This window comes from Rhincodon typus, chromosome 19, assembly GCF_021869965.1.
Source record: "Rhincodon typus isolate 14 chromosome 19, sRhiTyp1.1, whole genome shotgun sequence".
Lineage (NCBI taxonomy): Eukaryota > Metazoa > Chordata > Chondrichthyes > Orectolobiformes > Rhincodontidae > Rhincodon > Rhincodon typus.
Window position 1 is genome coordinate 1,978,037 of NC_063350.1, and position 11,130 is coordinate 1,989,166.

The window sequence follows — 11,130 nt, forward strand, 5'->3', positions numbered from 1 at the left end:
GGTTTTCTTGCTCATGTTTAACCTGAAGCCACAAAATTTCAGGGGGCCCAGAATCAACGTTAAGGACTCCCAGGGCAATTCCCTCCTGACTGTATCTCACTGTGCTGCTACCTCTGCTGGGTCTGTCCTGTTGGTGGTGATGGTGGTGCCTGGACATTGTAAGGTACAATTTCATGAATATCTCTAGGCCAGGCTGTTGCTTGACTAGTCTGTGAGACAGCTCGCCCAATTTTGGCACTAACCCCCAGATGTTAATAAAAAAAGACTTTGCACGGTCAACAGGACTGTTTCTGTTGTTAGCTTTTCCAGTGCCTAGGTTGATGCCAGGTACTCTGTCCAGTTTCATTTCTTTCTTGAGGCTTAGTAGCGATTGATACAAGTGAGTGGCTTGCCAGGCCATTTCAGGGAGAAGTTGACAGTCAACCACATTTCTGTGGGTCTGGAGTCACATGTTGGCCAGACCAGATGAGGATGGCAGATTTTCTTCCCAGAAGGACATTAATGAACAACATGGGTTTTTCCTGACAATTGTTTCATGATCATCACTACATTCTTAATTCCAGATTTCTTTTTATTGAATTCAAATTCCATCACCTGCCATGGCCGGATGTGAACCCAGATCCCCACACCATTGGCTGAGTTTCTGGATTAATAGTCTCGCAACTGTCTACGTGATCCCCATCCCTTGTACAAGCTCCTTGTGGTACAAACTATCGGAAGAGTCTAGCTCTGATAACCTGTAACCTTTCAAAGGGTCTGATAGTAGTATCTACTAATTTCAGAATTGAATAAATTAGACAGATGGCTTCCAGTTGGCCCACCTCAATCCCAAAATAAATAAAATAATCCTAAACTATTTATCCCCATCTCCCTGCCTTTTTCCAAACTCTTATTCTTTATCAAGGACATGATTCTCTTTCACATGTATGGCTTTGCCTTAATAAATAAATCTGCAGAATTTTACATTGAAATAACCCTGAATAGAAAATAGGTTCTAACTTTCTTCTGATGATACCTTTCTTCGTGTTTCTGTCCAATCCGTCATTCATGTGTCATCAGAGTCAATTGTGTTTTCTCTCTATTCACCATCTTAAAACTAAAACCTTAAAATTCATTAGTTTGAAAATCTTGAATTGATTAATCATTAAATTTCTTCTTCCTAGTGATGAGGGCATAGTAATGTATGAATTATAAGCACTCCTTCCCAGTATAAAGCTTACGATTCTTTATCACATCCTTCATGGCTTGAAGATGTCTCTAGTGCTGAGGTGACCTGTTGACTAATGAACATCCTTTCCTTGCTCCAATTTTAAAACCCAGAATGCATTTTGCCTTTTACATGGCCCTGACCACCTGGACTCCAAGACCACGCCTAGAATATATGATTAGTTCTCATCCCTTTGCCAAGGAAAATTGACTGGAAGCAAAAACAGAAAATGCTGGAAAATATCAGCTGGTCTGGCAGCATCTGTGGAGAGAAATCAGAGTTAACGTTTCAGGTCAAATGACCCTTCCTCAGAAAATGTACTGGCATTGGAGGCAGTCCAGAGAAGGTTCACTGGATTGATTCTGTGTATGGAGGGATTCTCTTATGAGAGGAGGTTGAGTAAGTAGGACTTGTATTCACTGTAGCTTAAAAGAATGATAGGAAGCCTTTTTACAAGATGCAAGATTCTTTGGGGAATTGACAGGATAGATGTAGAAAGGTTTGCTCCTCCTGAAGTCTAGGACCAGAGGGCATAATCACAAAAACAGGGTTGCTCAGTTAGGATAGAGATGAGGAGGCATTTTTTCTCTCATAGGGAAGTGAATCTGTGGAATTCTTTACTACAGTGGGGTGCAGAGGTTGTGTTATTAAAATATCTGAGGCAGTAAAGGGAAAGGCAGGAAAATGGAGTTTAGGATTATAACATCAGGTCTGGTCAGACAACCACAATCACAATCACATTGAATGGCACAGCAGTCTCATGGTCCAAGTGGTCTTCTTATGCTTCTACATCTTATGGTCTATAATCTTGAAACAAATAAGCATCTCTTCTGCTAAGGTAAGAGTCAGTATGTAAAGCCTACTTCCTTTCACTTTCTTTATGTCAAAGGTATGGTGTCACATTTCTGTATATAAAACTCTATCATCTATCTTCTCATTCCATCTTGCGATCTCCTGCAATCTTTTTTCACTGAGAATCAGCAAACAACATTATTATGCTTTGTTTATTCACATTCAATCATTTCCATAAAAATAAAATCAGTTCCACATCAGATCCCTAAAATACAGCAAACTCCTACCAAGTTGGACAACAATCTGTTATTCCTAAACTTTGCTTCTGGTTCCTTGCTAGTCTGCTGGATTAGGATGAGAAAACGTTGAAATTTCAGGAGACATATATACACAATGGAAACCATCAGCACAAATTTCTTCAAGATTGCAGTCTGTATCAGCAAATTAGGTACTTGCCTAGTATAGAGCAGGCAGAGGTATGGGCACAATATCAAACTGAAAAAATGAACTGGGCACCAACTTACTGAACTTGTTTTAACGGTTGCCTTTGTAACAGTGACAGAGCGCATTCTCCTGCTGTGGGGGGGTGTTGTGTTCATAGTACTGCTTGCCTGTGGCATGTTTAGTCTATTGACTGGAGTAGGAGGAGCACTATCAGAACGAGGCCTGGAAATACCTGCAAGAGAAAACATACAGATGCAGACAGCACCAGCATCAACTCAAAGCTAATCATTAAACTCTTCAAAAGAAATCTGCCCACCAGTTTAGTAACAATTTGATGAGGAAACTTTTAGTACAGGACAGTTTGTAAAATACAGCAACAGTAAGAGCTGACTAAAATAGCTGGTTTCACTTATTTTCTTTGTTGATAAATTTATTTCAAAGCACTGTCCATGGCTACTGTGCAGAGCTATAAATCTCAATTAAGCAACAGCAGCACCATGAAGATTTGTTAAGGGAAGTAATTTATCATTTACTAACAGTTTTTGCGAATTTGGGACTTATAGTAAGTTCTATTCTGCCTGGAGAAATCTGATTCATCTCTCAAGTTAACTCTTATACTGAGATCTGAGGATGCAAAGGGCACCTGCCCCTAATTTGACAATACTGTTCTGTACACAACGATTAACATCTACTACATTCTCAGACTGAGTTACAGAGTGAATCCTAGGCAGGTTTTACACCTCTCTCCTCCAGAGAGATATTCAGGAGTTAAACTGTTGCTGCAGTGTCACTGTGAAGTAGAAATAATTTTGAAGCTATGTGAAAGCAGTTCCATATGCGCCACCACAAACTGCTAAATCACTGCTTTGTCATTGAAATTACAGAACTGTTTAAGGCAAATTGGTTGCAATACTTCCTGCTATACACCCGGCAGATAGTTTTATAGAACATAAACAGTACAGGCCCTTCGGCCCACAATGTTGTGCCGACTTATTATCCTACTAAGATCAAACTACCCTGCATAACCTACATTTTACTATCCTCCATGTGCCTATCCAAGAGTCGCATAAAAATCTCTGAAGTATCTGATTCCACTACCACTGCTGGCAGCGCATTCCACACGCCCACCACTCTCTGTGTAAAGAACCTACCTCTGACATCTCCCCTATACCTTCCTCCAATCACCTTAAAATTATGCTCCCTCGTAATAGTCATCTCCACCTTGGGAAAAAGTCTCTGGCTATCCACTCTATCTATGCCTCTCATCATCTTGTACACCTCTATCAAGTCACCTCTTGTCCTTCTTCGCTCCAATGAAAAAAGCCCTAGCTCTCTCAACCTTTCCTCATAAGACCTGCCCTCCAGTCCAGGCAGCATCCTGGTAAATCTCCTCTGCACCCTCTCTAAAGCTTCCACATCTTTCCTATAATGAGGTGACCAGAACTGAACACAATATTCCAAGTGTGGTCTAACCAGGGTATTATAGAGCTGCAGCATAACCTCGCGGCTCTTAAACTCAATTCCCCTGTCAATGAAAGGCAACATGCCTTCTTTACAACCCTATCAACTTGGGTAGCAGCTTTGAGGGATCTACGGACGTGGACCCCAAGATCCCCGTTCCTCCACAGTGCCGAGAATCCTGCCATTAACCCTGTATTCTGCATTCAAATTCGACCTTCCAAAATGAATCACTTCACACTTTTCTGGGTGGAATGGTGGCCATTACAGAGACTTGGATAACACAGGGGCAGGAATGGTTGTTGGATGTTCTGGGGTATAGATGTTTCAAAAGAAATAGGGAGGGAGGTAAAAGAGGTTGGGGATTGGCATTGCTAATCAGGGATGGTATCACAGCTGCAGAAAGGGAGGATGTGGAGGAGGGTTTCTCCACTGAGTCAATATGGGTGGAAGTCAGAAACAGGAAAGGAGCAGTCACTTTATTGGGAGTTTTCTATAGTCCCCCCCAATAGCAACAGAGACACTGAGGAACAGATTGGGAGGCAGATTTTGGAAAGGTGCAGAATAGGGTTGTTGTCATGGGTGACTTCAACTTCCCTAATATAGACTGAAACCTCTTAAGTGCAAATAGTTTGGATGGAGATTTTGTCAGGTGTGTCCAGGAAGGATTTCTGACTCAATATGTAGACAGGCCGACGAGAGGGGAGGCCATGTTGGATTTGGTGCTTGGCAACGAACCAGGTCAGGTGTCAGATCTCTCAGTGGGAGAGCATTTCGGTGATAGTGATCACAACTCCCTGACCTTTACTATAGCCATGGAGAGGGATAGGAGCAGACGGTATGGGAAAGTATTTAATTGGGGGAGGGGAAATTACAATGCTATTAGGCAAGAACTACGGAGCACCAATTGAGATCAGATGTTCTCACGGAAATGCATGACAGAAATGTGGAGGTTCTTTAGGGAGCAGTTGCTACAAGTACTGGATAGGTTTGTCCCACTGAGGCAAGGAAAGGATGGCAAGGTGAAGGAACCTTGGATTATAAGACATGTTGAACACCTCGTCAAGAGGAAGAAGGAAACTTACTTAAGGTTGAGGTAGCAAGGATTGGACAGGGCTCTAGACGTCTACAAGGTAGCCAGGAAGGAACTGAAGAATGGACTTAGGAGAGCTAGAAGGGGGTATGAGAAAACCTTGGCGGGTAGGATCAAGGTAAACCCCAAGGCTTTCTATACTTATGTGAGGAACAAGAGGATGGCCAGAGTGAGGGTAGGACCGATCAGGGACAGCGGAGGGAACTTGTGTGTGGAGTCAGAGGAGGTCTTTAATGAATACTTTGCTTCAGTATTTACCAGTGAGAGGGACCTTGACGTTTGTGAGGACAGCATGAAACAGGCAGATACGCTCGAACAGGTTGTTGTTAGGAAGGAGAATGTGCTGTAAATTTTAAAAAACATGAGGATAGATAAGTCCCCTGGGCCAGACGGGATATACCCAAGGTTACTATGGGAAGCGAGGGAAGAGATTGCTGCCTCTTTGGCAATGATCTTTGCGTCCTCACTGTCCACTGGAGATAGTGCCAGAAGATCGGAGGGTGGCAAATGTCATTCCCTTGTTCAAGAAAGGGAATAGGGATAATCCTGATTAATTATAGACCAGTGAGTCTTACTTCTGTGGTGGGCAAATTATTGGAGAGGATTCTGAGAGATAGTATTTATGATTATTTGGAAAAGCACAGTTTGATTAGAAATAGTCAGCATGGCTTTGAGAGGGGCAGGTCATGCCTCACAAGCCTTATTGAATTCTTTGAGGATGTGACAAAACACATTGATGAAGGCAGAGCAGTGGATGTGGTGTATATGGATTTTAGCAAGGCATTCGATAAGGTTTCACATGCTAGACTCATTCAGAAAGTAAGGAGGCATGGGATTCAGGGAAATTTGGCTGTCTGGACACAAAACTGGCTGTCCAATAGAATACAGAGAGTGGTAGTAGATGGAAAGTATTCAGCCTGGAGCTCGGTGATCAGTGGTGTGCCGCAGGGATCTGTTCTTTATCTTTATCGATGACTTGGATGAGGAAGTGGAAGGGTGGGTTAGTAAGTTTGCCGATGATACAAAGGTTGGTGGAGTTGTGGACAGCATGGAGGGCTGTTGTAGGTTGCAACGGGACATTGTTAGGATGCAGAGCTGGGCAAAGAAGTGGCAGATGGAATTCAACCCAGAAAAGTATGAAGTGATTCATTTTGGAAGGTCGAATTTGAATGCAGAATACAGGGTTAATGGCAGGATTCTCGGTGGTGTGGAGGAACAGAGGGATCTTGGGGTCCACATCCATAGATCCCTCAAAGTTGTGACCCAAGTTGGTAGGGTTGTAAAGAAGGCATATGGTATGTTGGCTTTCAGTGACAGGGGAATTGAGTTGAAGAGCCGTGAGGTTATGCTGCAGCTCTATAAAACTCTGGTTAGACCACAATTGGAATATTGTGTTCAGTTCTGGTCACCTCATTACAGGAAAGATGTGGAAGCTTTAGAGAGGGTGCAGAGGAGATTTACCAGGATGCTGCCTGGACTGGAGGGCAGATCTTATGAGGAAAGGTTGAGAGAGCTAGGGCTTTTCTCATTGGAGCAAAGAAGGACAAGAGGTGACTTGATAGAGGTTTACAAGATAATGAGAGGCATAGATAGAGTGGATAGCCAGAGACTTTTTCCCAGGGTGGAAATGGCGATTACGAGGGAGCATAATTTTAAGGTGATTGGAGGAAGGTATAGGGGAGATGTCAGAGGTAGGTTCTTCACACAGAGAGTGGTGGGCGTGTGGAATGCGCTGCCAGCAGTGGTAGTGGAATTAGATACTTCAGAGACTTTTAAGCGACTCTTGGATAGGCACATGGAGGATAGTAAAATGTAAGGTACGTGGGGTAGATTGATCTTAGTAGGATAATAGGTTGGCACAACATTGTGGGCCGAAGGGCCTGTACTGTGCTGTACTGTTCTATGTTCTATGAATTCCATTTGCCACTTCTTTGCCCAGCTCTGCATCCTGTTAACGTCCTGTTGCAAACTTCAACAGCCCTTAACACTGTCCACAATGCCACCAACCTTTGTGTCATCGGCAAACTTACTAACCTACCCTTCCACTTCCTCATCCAAGTCATTGATGAAGGTCACAAAGAGCAGAGGTCCCAGAACAGATCCCTACGGAACACCACTGGTCACCGAAAATTTGGTTAATACTTGGGAAAGTATGAATCCTTTTCAAATATTTTCCAAACCCTGTCCCAAGCCCTGCATTACTATGTCTGACTTGCTCCCTTTCAACATTGTGTTCAGATTCACATTATCTGGCACACAGATAGAACAGAAGGATTCGAGCAGTGGAGGTAGAACACGGAAGTTGATGAGATTTTGGATGACGTAGAGCATTTGGTCCATCCAAATGTAGGGCCGTTAGGGACAGCATAAAAAGCAAAAGAAAAAAAACATACAATGTGGTGAAGATTAGTGGGAAGCCAGAGGATTGGGAAGCCCTTAAAAACCAGCAGAGGATAACTAAAAAAGCAAAACGGGGAGAGTTGTGATATTGGACCACTGGAAATGAGGGTGGAAAAGTAGTAATGGGAACAAAAAATGGCAGAGGAACTGAACAGGTACTTTACATCAGATTCACAGTATACGACACCAGCAGCATACCAGAACTTCAAGAGAGTCAGGGGGCAGAGGTGCGTATAGTGGTTGTTACTGGGGAGAAGGTGCTGAGGAAGCTGAAAAGGTCTGAAGGTGGCTAAATCAGCTGGACAAGATGGACTACACCCCAGAGTTCTGAAGGGGATAGCTGAGGAGGTTGTAGAGGCACTGGTGGCGATCTTTCAGGAATCAGTAGAGTCAGGGAGCATCTCAGAGGACTGGAAAATGGTTAATGCAACACCCCTGTTCGAGAAGGGAGGGAGGCAGAAAACAGGAAACTATGGGCTGATTAGCTTAACTTCAGTTGTTGGTAAGATTTTAAGAGTCGCATAACGAAGGGGAAGATTGCAGTTTATTTGGAAGTGCATGGTAAAATAGGTCAGAATCAGCATACCTTCGTCAAGGGGAGGTCATGCTTGACAAGTCTGTCAGAATTCTTTGAGGAGGCAGCAAGCAAGTTAGACAAAGGAGAGCTGCTGGACATGATCGTCAAAGACCTTCTGGAAATCAAAATTGAAGTGCCGCACCAGGAGGCTGCTAAATCTGGCATGGACAGAGGATTGGCTGACTGGCAGAAGGCAGAGAGTGGGAATAAATGGACCTTTTCCAGGATGGCAGCTGGTGACTAGTGGAGTTTCGCAAGGGTCTGTTTTGAGATCACGACGTTATACATTAACAATCTGGACAAAGGAAATAAGGGCTATGTTGCTAGGTTTGCAGATAACACAAGGTAGGTTGAGGGGCAGATAGTGTTGAGGAAGTTGGGAGGCTGCAGAAGGATTTGGACAGGCCCGGAGAGTGGGCAAAGAAATGGCAGATAGAATACAATGTGGGAAAGCACGAGATTATGCACTTTGGTAGGAAGTATAGAGGTGTGGACTATTTCCTAAACAAGGAAAGATTTCAGAAATCTGAAGCACAAAGGGTCTTGGACGTCCTAGTTCAGGATCCTCTTAAGATTAACATGCAGGTTCAGTGGCAGTTAGAAAGACGAATGCAATGTTAGTATTCACTTCAAGAGGGCCAGAATACAAGATCACAGGATGTACAGCCAAAGCTGTAGAAGACTCTGGTCAGACTGCATTTGGAATCTTTTGAGCAGTTTTGGGCCCCGCATCTGAGGAAGGATGTGTTGGAATTGGAGGGGTGCCCACAGGAGGTTTACAAGCATGATCCCAGGGATGAAAGGCTTGTCATACGAGGAGACGCGAGGACTGTGGTGCTGTACTTGGAGTTTAGAAGGATGGCGGGGGGGGGGATCTGATTGAAGCTTACAGGATACTAGAAGGCATGGATACAGTGGATGTAGAGAAGATGGTTCAACTAGTAGGAGCGACTTGGACCCAAGGGCACAGTGTAAGAGTGAAGGGATGACCATTTAGAGCAGCATCACCGGTGGACAGGGTGGTGAAGGAGGCATTTGCCATGCTGGCCTTCATTGGACAAGACACGGAGTATAGGAATTGGGACATTATGTTACAGTCATATAAATCATTGGTGAGGCCACACTTGGAGTATTGTGTACAGTTTTGGTCACCCTGTTAAACGAAGGAAATAGTTAAACTGAAAAGTGTGCAAAGGAGATTTATGAGGGTGTTGCCAGTACTAGTAGGCCTGAGTTATAGGGAGAGGTTGGTCAGGATAGGACTTTATTCCTTGGAATGTAGGAGAATGTGGGGTGACCTTATTGAGGTATATAAAATCATGAAGGGCATAGATAGGATGAATGCATATAGTCATTTTCCCAGGGATGGGGAATTGAAAACTAGACGATATAGGTTGAAGGTGAGAGGGAATAGATTCAAGAAGGACCAGAGGGCAACTTCTTCACGCATATATGGAATGGTGCGTATATGGAATGGGCTGCCAGAGAAAGTGGTTGAGGCAGGTACAATAGCAACATTTAAAAAACTTTTGGATAGGCACATGGATGGGAAGGATTTAGAGGGATGTGGACCAAATGCAGGTAATTGGAACTAGTTCAGTGGGCACCATGGTCAGTATGGACCAGTTTGGGCCAAAGGGCCTGTTTCCATGCTGTATTACTCTATGACTATGACTCTATTACTGAGATGAGCAAAAATTTTTTTCAGTCACAGGGTGGTTAATCTGTCAAATTCATTGCTGCAGAGGGTTGCGGAGGCCAAGTCACTGAGTGTATTTAAGACAGGGATAGATAGGCTCTTGATTAGTAAAGGGACAAAGGTTACAGGGAGAAGGGAGGAGAATGGGATTGAGAAATAGATCAGCCATGATCGAATGGGGAGCAAATGCAATGGTCCAAATGGCCTAATTGTGCTGCTAATGTTATGGTCTTATGGATCCTTGTATTGGAAGAGATTTCAAATGTCTGTCTTTTGTGGATTATGATGAGGATTACTAATGTAAGGAGCTTGAATAACTGGTGGAAGATTGATAAATACCAAACTGATAAACTTGGAGCCTTCAACCTTGAAGAATGATAACTGAGAGCTGTCACAGAAGGGAATAATATACATGTGCATCAGTTTGACAGCAGAATCATAGATTGATCAGAAAAAAGGTCCCAGTCTGTCATTCGAATTAGTGAGTTAGTTTTAAAAGTCTTGTGTTGAAGTGCTGGGAGCATGTGCAGCTCCTCAGACAGATGAGCCATATGTCATCAGCTCAAGACTTAAAAGCATAACAGAATGTTGTTTTCTGTTGCTCGAGAACTAGAATATAATGTGGTGGAAGTGATACTGCATCATACACACAGTTGCGATGAGACCTCATCTGGGATCTAGCATTCAGTTCAGCACCACAAACAGGAAAAGACATTAATGCTGGAGGTTGCACAGCACAGATTCCCTAGGATGGCACCAGAGCTAATGACACCCGTATAGAGGATTGTGGGTTTTTTAAAATTCATCTTTTATTATTTTTTATTTAGGGGATGAGGGTGTCGCTGACCAGGCAGCATTTATTGCTCATCCCTAATTGCCCAGAGGGCAGTTCAGAGTCAACCAGTTGCTGTGGGTCTGGAGTCACACGTAGACCAGACCAGGTAAGGATGGCAGTTTCCTTCCCGAAAGGACATTAGTGAACCAGATGGGTTTTCCCCAACAATCGGCAATTCATAATCATTGTTAGATTCTTAATTCCAGATATTTTACTGAATTCAAATTCCACCAATAGCAGGATTCGAACCCGGGTCCCCAGAACGTTATCTGGGTCTCTGGATTAACAGTCCAGTGATAATACCACTAGGTCACTGCCTCCCCAGATTTGTTGGGGATGGTTATAAAACTAATGTCTCCAGTGGGGGATTTCAGAATAAGGGGTCATAACCTTAAAACTAAAGCTAAACTGTTCAAGATGCATGTCTTTCACAAAGGATGGTGGAAAACTGGAACTGGTGTCCCCAATAACAGTGAAAAGGTTGAAGGGGTCAACTGAAAATTTCAAAATTAAGATTGAGAGATTTTTGTTGGGTAAAGGTATTAACAATGACAGAATCAAGGCAGATCGATGACACTGATCATCCATGATGTAACTAAAGGGTCTGAGGAAGGGTTACCAGACC

At 43.4% G+C, this 11,130-nt stretch overlaps 1 protein-coding gene across 12 annotated transcripts in view; it reads right to left on the reverse strand.

Moving 5' to 3' along the window:
* Positions 1–11,130, reverse strand: part of ralgapb (Ral GTPase activating protein non-catalytic subunit beta) — a 129,436-nt gene that overhangs the window by 74,662 nt on the left and 43,644 nt on the right. For all 12 annotated transcript variants that reach the window (XM_048608169.1, XM_048608177.1, XM_048608176.1 and 9 more), the window contains one exon: positions 2,524–2,675. In XM_048608169.1, coding sequence (XP_048464126.1) covers positions 2,524–2,675 — 152 coding nt within the window. The remainder of the gene's footprint in view (positions 1–2,523; positions 2,676–11,130) is intronic.